A 14,092-nucleotide genomic window follows, 5' to 3' on the forward strand; every position below is an offset into this window, starting at 1 on the left:
AAATCCCCAATAAATCCCTAATAACTCCCTAATAATTCCCTAATAAATCCCTTATAAATCCCCAATAATTCCCTAATAATCCCAATTTTGGGAATTTTCCAGCCGCCGGAACCCGATGCTCCTGACCGTGGCTCTGAATGACTCCCAGGAAGCTTCCGGAAGCCTCTACTGGGATGACGGCGTCGGCATCGGTCAGCCTCATTTGCATAATTAATTCATGCATAATTAATCACTCATTTATCAATTTGTTTATTAATTTCATTGTTAATTTGAATTTTGGGGGGATTTTGGGTCATTTTGGGAATAAACTGAAAGAAAATGAGGAGTGAAAGGGTTGAGGTTCGTTAATGATGGTGAAATGCAAATCACATGCAAATCACATGCAAATTAAATGCAAATTGCATGCAAATTTGGTGAAATATAATTCAAATTAAATGCAAATTTATCAAAACGAAGGGGAATGAAAGGAACAGGTTTTGGTTAAAGTTGGGTTGAGTTTGTTAATTAAAGCTGCTAAAAATTAATTAATGAGGTTAATTAAAGTAATTAAAATCGATATAATTATGCAAATTGAAAATATTTATTAATATTATTGTATATATATTTTATAATTATATAATCTATAAATTAACACATTTTAAAAATTAACGTTATTAAAAATTTTTGCAATTAATAAAATGTGTAATTACATTAATATTATAAAATATGATAAGTATTAATAATGAATATATTATTACTGTATGATTATATATTTAAATTTTTATATTAATTTAAAATAATCTAAAATATTAATTTTATATTTCTTTTATTATCAACTATTTTTATTTTATATTTTAGTACCTATTATTTTATATTTATATTTATATTTACATTTACATTTACATTTATATTTATATTTATATTTACATTTACATTTTCATTTTCATTTTCATTTTCATTTATATTTATATTTACACTTATATTTATATTTATATTTATTTTTATTTTTATTTTTATTTTTATGTAATAATTTTATTTTTTAAATTTCCATTTTAACTTGAACAAAATTCCTAATTTTCATTTTAAATTTAATTTCTATTTTTTTTAGATTTAAGTTTTTACTTTTAATTTAAATTTAATTTTATTTTGATTTTAATTTCTATTTTTACATTTTAATTTTATATTAATTCAAATTTTATTGTAATTTCATTTTCTATTTTTTAATTTTAAATATTATTTTTATTTAATTTTTATTTTTATTTTTATTTTTATTTTATTTTTATTTTATATTTTAATTTTATATTTTAATTTTAATTTTAATTCTACTGTAATTTCATTTTCTATTTTTTAATTTTCAATTTATTTTAATTTTAATTTTAATTTTAAATTTAAATTTAATTTTAATTTTAATTTTAAATTTAATTTTATTTTAATTTTATTTTCTACTCTCCAGACACCTACGAGAAGGGCGAGTACCTGCTGATGTCATTCACCGCCCGCCCTGTGAGTCCCAACCCAATTAACCCCAAATTAATTAAAATTAATTAAAATTAATTAAAATGTCCCCAAATTTCCCTTCTCAGCCCCTTTTTCTTCACTTCCAATCCTTTTTTTTTTGCATTTTGCTCCCATTTTTAAAATTACTCTAAATTTTCATATTTATTTTTATTCTATATTTTATATAGATTAATTTTGTTATTTTAATTTCGGCATTTATTAATTTATATCTTTTTAAAACTGGTTTTAAGTGCAATTTTCAGATCTATTTAATTATTCATATTTTATAATTTATATCTTTTAATTTTTTTCAATATTTTAAAACCCCATTTCATCATTTATAATTTATTCTTTATTTAATCATATTTATATTTATGGAATTATATTTATAATATATTAAATTTTATATTATTGCTTATAATTTATAATATAATTTTTTCCTTATTTTAAAAAATTTGCATTTATTTAATTATATTTATATAATTATTTTATGTTTTCTATTATTTATGTAATAATTTATATAATTATATTACTTATTAATTATATAGCATAAGTTTATATTGCTATTAAAAATTTATGTTATATTCATATTTAAATTTATATTTATAAATTAATATTAAAAATTTATATTATTTATGCAAATTTGTATTTATATAATTACATTTATTTTTATTTAATTTTTTATATATGAGTATAATTTAATATTAGTATTATTTATGTGTATAATTTAATATTATTATTATTAATTATGTATATTACAATTTATTCATTAGTTATTCAAATTAATGCACATACAATCAATTTTTTCTAATTTTAATTTACATCTTTATATTAAACATTTCTATAATTATTTAATTTATTATTATGAACTACTTATCTATTAATTCCTTTATTAATTCTTCTATTAATTTCTATAATTATATTAATATTTCTAATTTATAATAATTCTAATAACTCCCCGATTAATCCCTAATAAATCCCTAATAAATCCCTAATAAATCCCTAATAATTCCCCAATAAATCCCTAATAAATCCCCAATAAATCCCTAATAAATCCCTAATAACTCCCTAATAATTCCCTAATAAATCCCTAATAACTCCCCAATAATTCCCTAATAATCCCAATTTTGGGAATTTTCTTCTCCATTTAATCAAAATTTTATCAATTAAAAAAGAAAAAAAAATGAGAAAAAAATTAAATTTTTGCCCTTTTTTAGGAAAATCAATGAATTTCTCTTTTTTTCCCCCCAGAACGTTCTGGAACTTCGGGTCCTCCACGGGGGCTACGAGGACCCAAATTCCCTGAAATTCACAGAAATTAAAATTTTGGGGCTCTCCAGGAACGTGGGGGAGGTGACGGTGACGCGAGACTCCGCCCCCGTCCCCTGCTCGCTCGCCATCGAGCACGACCGACAAAAAAAGGTGAATTCTGAAGATTTTGGGCAATTTGGGGGTTTGGAGGAAATTAATATATTAAATTATTAGGAATTAATAAGGGATAAGGACCCAAAATTGCTGAAATTCGCAAAATATTAAAATTTTGTGGTCACGTGACTCCGCCCCCGTCCCCTGCTCGCTCGCCATCGAGCACGACCGACAAAAAAAGGTGAATTCTGAAGATTTTGGGCAATTCGGGGTTTGGAAAAAATTTATATATTAAATTATTAGGAATTAATAAGGGATAATGACCCAAATTTGCTGAAATTCGCAAAATATTGAAATTTTGTGGTCATGTGACTCCACCCCCGTCCCCTGCTCGCTCACCATTGAGCACGACCAACAAAAAAAGGTGAATTATGAAGATTTTGGGCAATTTGGGGGTTTGGGGAAATTAATAAATTAAATTATTAGGAAATATTAAGAAATAAGGACCGAAATTTGCTGAAATTCAATGAAATTAAAATTTTGGGGGTCACGTGACTCCGCCCCTGTCCCCTGCTCGCTCGCCATCGAGCACGACCAACAAAAAAAAGTGAATTATGAAGATTTTGGGCAATATGGGGGTTGGAAAAAATTAATAAATTGATTTATTATAAAATATTGAGAGATAAGGATCCAAATTTGCTGAAATTAACAAAAATTATAATTGTGGGGGTCACGTGACTCCGCCCCCGTCCCCTGCTCGCTCGCCATCGAGCACGACCGACATAAAAAGGTGAATTCTGACGATTTTGGGCAATTTGGGGGTCTGGAAAAAATTAATAAATTAAATTATTAGGAATTAATAAGGGATAACAACCCAAATTTGCTGAAATTCAATGAAATTATAATTGTGGGGGTCACGTGACTCCGCCCCCATCCCCTGCTCGCTCGCCATCGAGCACGACCAACAAAAAAAGGTGAATTCTGAGGATTTTGGGCAATTTGGGGGTTGGAAAAAATTAATAAATTAAATTATTAGGAAATAATTGATTTTGCATTTTGATTTATTTTTGTTTCCCCCAGGTGCTGAGGATCACCCAGCTGGAGCTGGAGCTGGGCCGGAACTACACCCTGAAATGGGGCTAAAAACCCCAAAATTGGAATTTTCTTCACCTCCAGAAATTATTCCCTGAATTTTCTGCCTCTCCCACACCCTAAAATAACTTTAATTAATTCAATAACTTTATTCTAATAAAGATTGAATTATCATTAAATTATTATTATGAATTTTTTAAAAATAGTCTGTTTATTATTAGCATATAATAATTATATATAATTATTATAATTATGTAAAATACATACATTGTATAAATGCCATTATTATAAATTAAATTACTGTGTGTTATTTACCTCAATTACTCAATTACATAATTAATTATGTAATTATTTATTAGTTATTAATAATTAATTAGTAATAATTAATTATTAAATATTAATTATTATATTACAATAGTTTACAATACAATAAATTCTATTATGACATTTTTATATATTAAAAGAAAATTTTATTAGTATAAATTATTATTTTATAAATGCTATCATTATAAATTAAATTACTCTGTATTATTTACTTAAATTACTCAATTACATAATTATGTATTAAATAATTATTAATTAATTATTAATTATATTACAATAGTTTACAACATAATAAATTCTATTATAATATTTTTATATATTAAAAAGAAATTTTATTAGTATAAATTATTATTTTATTTATAAATTATTATTAATTAGTATAAATTAATTATTCTACTAAGTTCTTTAATTAAACTGGAGGGGACTGGGAGGGCACTGGGATGGGTGGGGGAGGGGCGCCCCGCTGTCCCCTCCCCCAGTCGCCATTTCTGGCCCCGCCCCCCAATGACATCACTCATTAATCACTCATGAGACATTAATTGATCTGGTAATTAAGAGCACTTTATTCATAATTACAGGCCCCGCCCCCTCCACGGGGGGGTCAAGGGGTCACTCAGGGGTCAGTTGGTCACTCAAGGGCCAGTTGGTCACTCAGGGGGTCAGGTGGTCACTTCAGGGGTCACTGCAGGGGTCAGTTGGTCACTCAGGTGGTCAGTTGGTCACTCAGGGGTCAGGTGGTCACTCAGGGGTCAGGTGGTCACTGCAGGGGTCAGGTGGTCACTCAGGGGTCAGTTGGTCACTCGGGTGGTCACTCGGTCACTCAGGGGTCAGTTGGTCACTCGGGTGGTCAGGTGGTCACTCAGGGGCCAGTTGGTCACTCTGGGGCCAGTTGGTCACTGGGAGGGTTAAGGGGTCAGTCAAGGGGTCAGTCAAGGGGTCAGTGAGTGGTCAGTGGTGATCAGTGTCCCCAGGGGTGGTCACTCAGTGGTCAGTGTCACAGAAGGAGTGACCGCCATGGGGTGGTCAGTTGGTCACTCAGCGGTCACTTCTCACCCTCCGGCCACTGCAGGCACCACAGCAGGGCATTGTGGGGTCACTCAGTGGTCACTCAGTGGTCAGTGATGGTCAGTGTCACAGAGGGATGGTCACTCAGTGGTCACTCAGTGGTCAGTGATGGTCAGTGTCACAGAGGGATGGTCACTCAGTGGTCACTCAGTGGTCAGTGATGGTCAGTGTCACAGAGGGATGGTCACTCAGTGGTCACTCAGTGGTCAGTGATGGTCAGTGTCACAGAGGGATGGTCACTCAGTGGTCACTCAGGGGTCAGTGAGGGGTCAGTCTCCCCCAGGGGTTGGTCAGCGTCACAGAGGGGGTGTCCATGGGGTGGTCAGTTGGTCAGTCAGCGGTCACTTCTCCCCATCCAGCCACTCCAGGACATTGAGGGGTCAGTGAGTGGTCAGTGGGTGGTCAGTTGGTCACTCAGCGGTCACTTCTCCCCCTCCGGCCACTCCAGGACATTGAGTGGTCAGTGGATGGTCACTGAGTGGTCAGTGGGTGGTCATTGGTCAGTGGGTGGTCAGTTGGTCAGTCAGCGGTCACTTCTCCTCATCCAGCCACTCCAGGACATTGAGGGGTCAGTGAGTGGTCAGTGGGTGGTCAGTGAGTGGCCAGTGAGTGGTCAGTGAGTGGTCAGTGAGTGGTCAGTGGGTGGTCAGTGGGTGGCCAGTGAGTGGTCAGTGTGTGGTCAGTGGGTGGTCAGTGAGTGGTCAGTGAGTGGTCAGTGAGTGGTCAGTGTGTGGTCAGTGAGTGGTCAGTGAGTGGTCAGTGGGTGGTCACTGGTCAGTGAGTGGTCAGTGAGCGGTCAGTGGGTGGTCATTGGTCAGTGTGTGGTCAGTGAGTGGTCAGTGTGTGGTCAGTATGTAGTAAGTGAGTGGTCAGTGAGTGGTCAGTGAGTGGTCAGTGAGCGGTCAGTGGGTGGTCAGTGGGTGGTCAGTGAGCGGTCATTGGTCAGTGGGTGGTCAGTGAGCGGTCAGTGGGTGGTCATTGGTCAGTGAGTGGCCAGTGGGTGGTCAGTGGGTGGTCACTCAGCGGTCAGCGTCACAGAGGGTTGCTCAGTGTGCGGTCAGTCGTTCCCTCAGCGGTCACTTCTCCCCCTCCGGCCACTGCAGGCACCACTCCAGCGCGTTCCGGAACATTCTCAGCCAGGGCCCGTCGCCGGCCTTGCTCCGGCCGTCGGCGGCCGCCGTCCGGCCGGCCCAGGGGCACTGCCAGGCCCGCACTGACCGCTCGGGGTGCGGCATGGCCGCCAGGTGCCGGCCGCAGGGGGACACCAGCGCGGCCACGCCCTGGCCGGAGCCGTTGGGGTTCATGGGGTAGCGCTCGGTGGGGTCACCCCGGTCATCGACGTAGCGCAGCGGCGCCAGGCCGGAGCGGACACAGCGGTCAAGGGCCGAGGGCGGCCGGAACTGGAAACGGCCTGGGAGACCAGTGAGAGACCAGTTAGAGACCAGTAAGGGTCAGTGGTCACTCAGTGGTCATTGACAGAGCGCCGCCAGGCCAGACCGGACACAGCGGTCAAGCGCCGAGGGCGGCCGGAACTGGAAACGGCCTGGGAAACCAGTTAGAGACCAGTTAGAGACCAGTTACACCAGTTAGAGACCAGTTAAACTGGTTAGAAATGAGTTGTGGTCAGTGGTCACTCAGTGGTCAGTGGTCACTCAGTGGTCATTGACAGAGCGCGGCCAGGCCGGACCAGACACAGCGGTCAAGGGCCGAGGGTGGCCGGAACTGGAAACGGCCTGGGAAACTAGTGAGAGACCAGTTAGACCAGTTAGAGACCAGTTACACCAGTTGTGGTCAGTGGTCACTCAGTGGTCAGTGGTCACTCAGTGGTCATTGACAGAGCGCCGCCAGGCCGGAGCGGACACAGCGGTCAAGGGCCGAGGGCGGCCGGAACTGGAAACGGCCTGGGAGACCAGTTAGAGACCAGTTAGAGACCAGTAAGGGTCAGTGGTCACTCAGTGGTCATTGACAGAGCGCGGCCAGGCCGGACCGGACACAGCGGTCAAGGGCCGAGGGCGGCCGGAACTGGAAACGGCCTGGGAGACCAGTTAGAGACCAGTTAGAGACCAGTTACACCAGTGAGAGACCAGTTAGAGACCAGTTAGAGACCAGTTAGAAACCAGTTAAACCAGTTAGACCAGTTGTGGTCAGTGGTCACTCAGTGGTCATTGACAGAGCGCGGCCAGGCCGGAGCGGACACAGCGGTCAAGGGCCGAGGGCGGCCGGAACTGGAAACGGCCTGGGAGACCAGTGAGAGACCAGTTAGACCAGTTAGAGACCAGTTAGAAACCAGTGACACCAGTTAAACCAGTTATAGACCAGTTAGTCCAGTGAGGGTCAGTGGTCACTCAGTGGTCACTGACAGAGCGCCGCCAGGCCGGACCGGACACAGCGGTCAAGGGCCGAGGGCGGCCGGAACTGGAAACGGCCTGGGAAACCAGTTAGAGACCAGTTAGAGACCAGTTAGAGACCAGTTAGACCAGTTAGAGACCAGTTACACCAGTTAGACCAGTTAGACCAGTTAGAGACCAGTTAGAGACCAGTTAAACCAGTTAGAGACCAGTGAGAGACCAGTTAGAGACCAGTTACACCAGTTAGAGACCAGTGAGAGACCAGTTAGACCAGTTAAACCAGTTGTGGTCAGTGGTCACTCAGTGGTCAGTGGTCACTCAGTGGTCATTGACAGAGCGCGGCCAGGCCGGACCGGACACAGCGGTCAAGGGCCGAGGGCGGCCGGAACTGGAAACGGCCTGGGAGACCAGTTAGAGACCAGTTAGACCAGTTAGAAACCAGTTAAACCAGTTAGAGACCAGTTAGACCAGTTAGAGACCAGTTACACCAGTTGTGGTCAGTGGTCACTCAGTGGTCAGTGGTCACTCAGTGGTCATTGACAGAGCGTGGCCAGGCCGGACCGGACACAGCGGTCAAGGGCCGAGGGCGGCCGGAACTGGAAACGGCCTGGGAACACCAGTGAGAGACCAGTTAGACCAGTTAGACCAGTTAGAGACCAGTTAGAGACCAGTTAGAGACCAGTTCTGGTCAGTGGTCACTCAGTGGTCATTGACAGAGCGCCGCCAGGCCGGACCGGACACAGCGGTCAAGGGCCGAGGGCGGCCGGAACTGGAAACGGCCTGGGAGACCAGTGAGAGACCAGTTAGAAACCAGTTAGAGACCAGTTACACCAGTTAGAGACCGGTTAGACCAGTTAAACCAGTTAGAGACCAGTTCAACGAGTTAGAGACCAGTTAGACCAGTTACACCAGTTAGAGACCAGTTAGAGACCAGTTAGAGACTAGTTAGGGACCAGTAAGAAACTAGTTACAGACCAGTTAAACCAGTTAGAGACCAGTTAGAGACCAGTTAGACCAGTTAGAGACCAGTTAGAAACCAGTTAGAGGCCAGTTAGAGACCAGTTAGACCAGTTAGAGACCAGTTAGAAACCAGTTAGACCAGTTAGAGACCAGTTAGAGACCAGTTAAACCAGTTAGAGACCAGTTAGACCAGTTAGAGACCAGTTAGAAACCAGTTAGACCAGTTAGAGACCAGTTAGACCAGTTAGAGACCAGTTAGAGACCAGTTAAACCAGTTGGAGACCAGTTAGAAACCAGCTGGAAACCAGTTAGACCAGTCAGAGACCAGTTAGAGCAGTTAGACCAGTTAGAGACCAGTTAGAAACCAGTTAGACCAGTTAGAAACCAGTTAATCCAGTTAGAGACCAGTTCCACCAGTTAAACCAGTAACACACCACTGAGAGCCCAGTGCCCCCAGTATAACCAGTGCTCCCAGTATAACCAGTGCCCCCAGTATAACCAGTGCTCCCAGTATAACCAGTCCCTCCCAGTATAACCAGCTCTCCCAGTCCCTCCCAGTCCCTCCCAGTATAACCAGTATAACCAGTATAACCAGTTTGCCCAGTTTACCCTCTCCGTGCGCCACCCAGACCCCCAGCCGCGCCCCCTCCATGCCCCAGTGCCCTCCCAGTATAACCAGTGCTCCCAGTATCTCATTCCTATCAGCTCTCCCAGTATAACCAGTGTTCCCAGACCCTCCCAGTCCCTCCCAGTATAACCAGTTTGCCCAGTTTACCCTCTCCGTGCCCCACCCAGACCCCCAGCCGCGCCCCCTCCATGCCCCAGTGCCCTCCCAGTCCCTCCCAGTCCCTCCCAGTATAACCAGTGCTCCCAGTATCCCCAGTATCTCATTCCTATCAGCTCTCCCAGTATAACCAGTGTTCCCAGTCCCTCCCAGTCCCTCCCAGTTTGCCCAGTTTACCCTCTCCGTGCGCCACCCAGACCCCCAGCCGCGCCCCCTCCATGCCCCAGTGCCCTCCCAGTCCCTCCCAGTCCCTCCCAGTATGCCCAGTTTACCCTCTCTGTGCGCCACCCAGACCCCCAGCCGCGCCCCCTCCATGCCCCAGTGCCCTCCCAGTATAACCAGTATGCCCAGTATCTCATTCCTATCAGCTCTCCCAGTATAACCAGTGTTCCCAGTCCCTCCCAGTCCCTCCCAGTCCCTCCCAGTTTGCCCAGTTTGCCCAGTTTACCCTCTCCGTGCGCCACCCAGAACCCCAGCCGCACCCCCTCCATGCCCCAGTGCCCTCCCAGTATAACCAGTATAACCAGTATCCCCAGTATCTCATTCCTATCAGCTCTCCCAGCTCTCCCAATCCCTCCCAGTCCCTCCCAGTATAACCAGTGCTCCCAGTATCCCCAGTATCTCATTCCTATCAGCTCTCCCAGCTCTCCCAGTCCCTCCCAGTCCCTCCCAGTTTGCCCAGTTTGCCCAGTTTACCCTCTCCGTGCGTCACCCAGACCCCCAGCCGCGCCCCCTCCATGCCCCAGTCCCTCCCAGTATAACCAGTATAACCAGTATCTCATTCCTATCAGCTCTCCCAGCATAACCAGTGTTCCCAGTCCCTCCCAGTCCCTCCCAGTTTGCCCAGTTTACCCTCTCCGTGCGCCACCCAGACCCCCAGCCGCGCCCCCTCCACGCCCCAGTGCCCTCCCAGTATAACCAGTGCTCCCAGTATCTCATTCCTATCAGCTCTCCCAGTATAACCAGTGTTCCCAGTCCCTCCCAGTCCCTCCCAGTTTGCCCAGTTTGCCCAGTTTACCCTCTCCGTGCGTCACCCAGACCCCCAGCCGCGCCCCCTCCATGCCCCAGTCCCTCCCAGTATAACCAGTATAACCAGTATCTCATTCCTATCAGCTCTCCCATTATACCCAGCTCTCCCAGTCCCTCCCAGTCCCTCCCAGTATAACCAGTATAACCAGTATAACCAGTTTGCCCAGTTTACCCTCTCCGTGCGCCACCCAGACCCCCAGCCGCGCCCCCTCCATGCCCCAGTGCCCTCCCAGTATAACCAGTGCTCCCAGTATCTCATTCCTATCAGCTCTCCCAGTATAACCAGTGTTCCCAGTCCCTCCCAGTCCCTCCCAGTATAACCAGTTTGCCCAGTTTACCCTCTCCGTGCCCCACCCAGACCCCCAGCCGCGCCCCCTCCATGCCCCAGTGCCCTCCCAGTCCCTCCCAGTCCCTCCCAGTATAACCAGTGCTCCCAGTATCCCCAGTATCTCATTCCTATCAGCTCTCCCAGTATAACCAGTGTTCCCAGTCCCTCCCAGTCCCTCCCAGTTTGCCCAGTTTACCCTCTCCGTGCGCCACCCAGACCCCCAGCCGCGCCCCCTCCATGCCCCAGTGCCCTCCCAGTATAACCAGTGCTCCCAGTATCCCCAGTATCTCAGCCCTATCATCTCTCCCAGTATACCCCGTGTTCCCAGTCCCTCCCAGTCCCTCCCAGTATAACCAGTTTGCCCAGTTTACCCTCTCCGTGCGCCACCCAGACCCCCAGCCGCGCCCCCTCCATGCCCCAGTGCCCTCCCAGTATAACCAGTGCTCCCAGTAACCCCGGTATCTCATTCCTATCAGCTCTCCCAGTCCCTCCCAGTCCCTCCCAGTCCCTCCCAGTCCCTCCCAGTTTGCCCAGTTTGCCCAGTTTACCCTCTCCGTGCGCCACCCAGACCCCCAGCCGCGCCCCCTCCATGCCCCAGTGCCCTCCCAGTATAACCAGTGCTCCCAGTTTGCCCAGTATCTCATTCCTATCAGCTCTCCCAGTATAACCAGCTCTCCCAGTCCCTCCCAGTCCCTCCCAGTATAACCAGTATAACCAGTTTACCCTCTCCGTGCACCACCCAGACCCCCAGCCGCGCCCCCTCCGTGCCCCAGTGCCCTCCCAGTATAACCAGTGCTCCCAGTATCCCCAGTAACTCAGCCCTATCAGCTCTCCCAGCTCTCCCAGTCCCTCCCAGTCCCTCCCAGTGCTCCCAGTATCCCCAGTATCTCAGCCCTATCAGCTCTCCTGGTATAACCAGTGCTCCCAGTATAACCAGTATCCCCAGTAACTCACCCCTATCAGCTCTCCCAATCCCTCCCAGTCCCTCCCAGTATAACCAGTGCTCCCAGTATCCCCAGTAACTCATTCCTATCAGCTCTCCCAGTATAACCAGTGTTCCCAGTCCCTCCCAGTCCCTCCCAGTTTGCCCAGTTTACCCTCTCCGTGCGCCACCCAGACCCCCAGCCGCGCCCCCTCCATGCCCCAGTGCCCTCCCAGTCCCTCCCAGTATAACCAGTATCCCCAGTAACTCATTCCTATCAGCTCTCCCAGCTCTCCCAGCTCTCCCAGTCCCTCCCAGTGCCTCCCAGTTTGCCCAGTTTGCCCAGTTTACCCTCTCCGTGCGCCACCCAGACCCCCAGCCGCGCCCCCTCCGTGCCCCAGTGCCCTCCCAGTATAACCAGTATAACCAGTAACTCATTCCTATCAGCTCTCCCAGTATAACCAGCTCTCCCAGTCCCTCCCAGTCCCTCCCAGTATAACCAGTATAACCAGTTTACCCTCTCCGTGCGCCACCCAGACCCCCAGCCGCGCCCCCTCCATGCCCCAGTGCCCTCCCACTATAACCAGTATCCCCAGTATCTCATTCCTATCAGCTCTCCCAGTATAACCAGTCCCTCCCAGTCCCTCCCAGTATAACCAGTATGCCCAGTTTACCCTCTCCGTGCGCCACCCAGACCCCCAGCCGCGCCCCCTCCATGCCCCAGTCCCTCCCAGTATAACCAGTATCCCCAGTAACTCATTCCTATCAGCTCTCCCAGTATAACCAGTGCTCCCAGTCCCTCCCAGTCCCTCCCAGTATAACCAGTATAACCAGTTTAACCTCTCCGTGCGCCACCCAGACCCCCAGCCGCGCCCCCTCCATGCCCCAGTGCCCTCCCAGTATAACCAGTGCTCCCAGTATGCCCAGTATCTCATTCCTATCAGCTCTCCCAGTCCCTCCCAGTCCCTCCCAGTCCCTCCCAGTATAACCAGTTTGCCCAGTTTACCCTCTCCGTGCGCCACCCAGACCCCCAGCCGCGCCCCCTCCATGCCCCAGTGCCCTCCCAGTATAACCAGTGCTCCCAGTATGCCCAGTATCTCATTCCTATCAGCTCTCCCAGTATAACCAGTGCTCCCAGTATCCCCAGTATCTCATTCCTATCAGCTCTCCCAGTATAACCAGTGTTCCCAGTCCCTCCCAGTCCCTCCCAGTTTGCCCAGTTTGCCCAGTTTACCCTCTCCGTGCGCCACCCAGACCCCCAGCCGCGCCCCCTCCATGCCCCAGTGCCCTCCCAGTCCCTCCCAGTGCTCCCAGTTTGCCCAGTTTACCCTCTCCGTGCGCCACCCAGACCCCCAGCCGCGCCCCCTCCATGCCCCAGTGCCCTCCCAGTATAACCAGTATCCCCTGTATCTCATTCCTATCAGCTCTCCCATTATACCCAGCTCTCCCAGTCCCTCCCAGTGCCCTCCCAGTATAACCAGTATAACCAGTTTGCCCAGTTTACCCTCTCCGTGCGCCACCCAGACCCCCAGCCGCGCCCCCTCCATGCCCCGCAGCATCAGGGCGGGGCCGGGCTCCACCCGCACGCTGACGAATCGCGACTCGAAGCGCCCCGACAGGTTCCGCTCCAGCGCCACCGCCGGCGACGGGCCCGCCCCGCTGTCACCTGGGGGGGGGACCAGAGTGTCACCTGAGTGTCACCAGGGTGTCACCGGGGGGGTGGCACTGAGGGGACAGCCAGGGGACACCTTGGGGACAGCCCAGAGACAGAAACCCCCAAGGGGACAAAGTTCGGGACAATTCTGGGGACAGTTCAGGGGACACTGTCACCCCCACTGGGACCACAGGGTCACCAGAGTGTCACCAGAGTGTCACCAGAGTGTCACCAGGGAGGTGACACTGAGGGGACAGCCAGGGGACAGACTGGGACAGAAACCCCCAAAGGAACAAAGTTGGGGACACTCCAAGGACACCTTAGGGACACCTCAGGGACACCCCCTGGGGCCATGGGGACATCACCTGGGACACGGGAATGTCACCTGAGTGTCACCTGAGGGTCACCAAGGGGTGGGGACATCCAGGGGACACCTTGGGGACAGCCCGGGGACAGAAACTCCCAAGGGAAACCCCAAGGGGACACTCCTGGGGACACTTCAGGGGACACTGTCACCCCCACTTGGACCACGCGGCTGTCACCTGCCACAGGAATGTCACCAGGGTGTCACCAGTGTGTCACCAGAGTGTCACCACGGGGGTGGCACTGAGGGGACAGCCAGGGGACAGAAACCCCCAAGGGGCCAAAGTTGGGGACACTCCTGGGGACACTCCAAGGATTCCTTGGGGACACCTCAGGGACACCCCCGGGGCCATGGGGACATGGCCTGGGACACAGGAATGTC

General features: G+C 47.6%; 1 protein-coding gene across 1 annotated transcript in view; it reads right to left on the minus strand.

The window, feature by feature from the left end:
• Positions 1-4,820: 4,820 nt before the first annotated feature.
• PFAS (phosphoribosylformylglycinamidine synthase) overlaps positions 4,821-14,092 on the minus strand; it is a gene marked incomplete at its 5' end in the record, with an annotated part of 59,642 nt that continues 50,370 nt past the window's right edge. Inside the window, 2 exons of the mRNA XM_084227328.1 lie at positions 4,821-6,733; positions 13,198-13,359. Of these exons, the coding sequence (XP_084083454.1) occupies positions 6,399-6,733; positions 13,198-13,359 (497 nt within the window). The remainder of the gene's footprint in view (positions 6,734-13,197; positions 13,360-14,092) is intronic.

The sequence above is a fragment of the Fringilla coelebs genome, assembly GCF_963513975.1.
Source record: "Fringilla coelebs genome assembly, contig: SCAFFOLD_304, whole genome shotgun sequence".
NCBI lineage: Eukaryota > Metazoa > Chordata > Aves > Passeriformes > Fringillidae > Fringilla > Fringilla coelebs.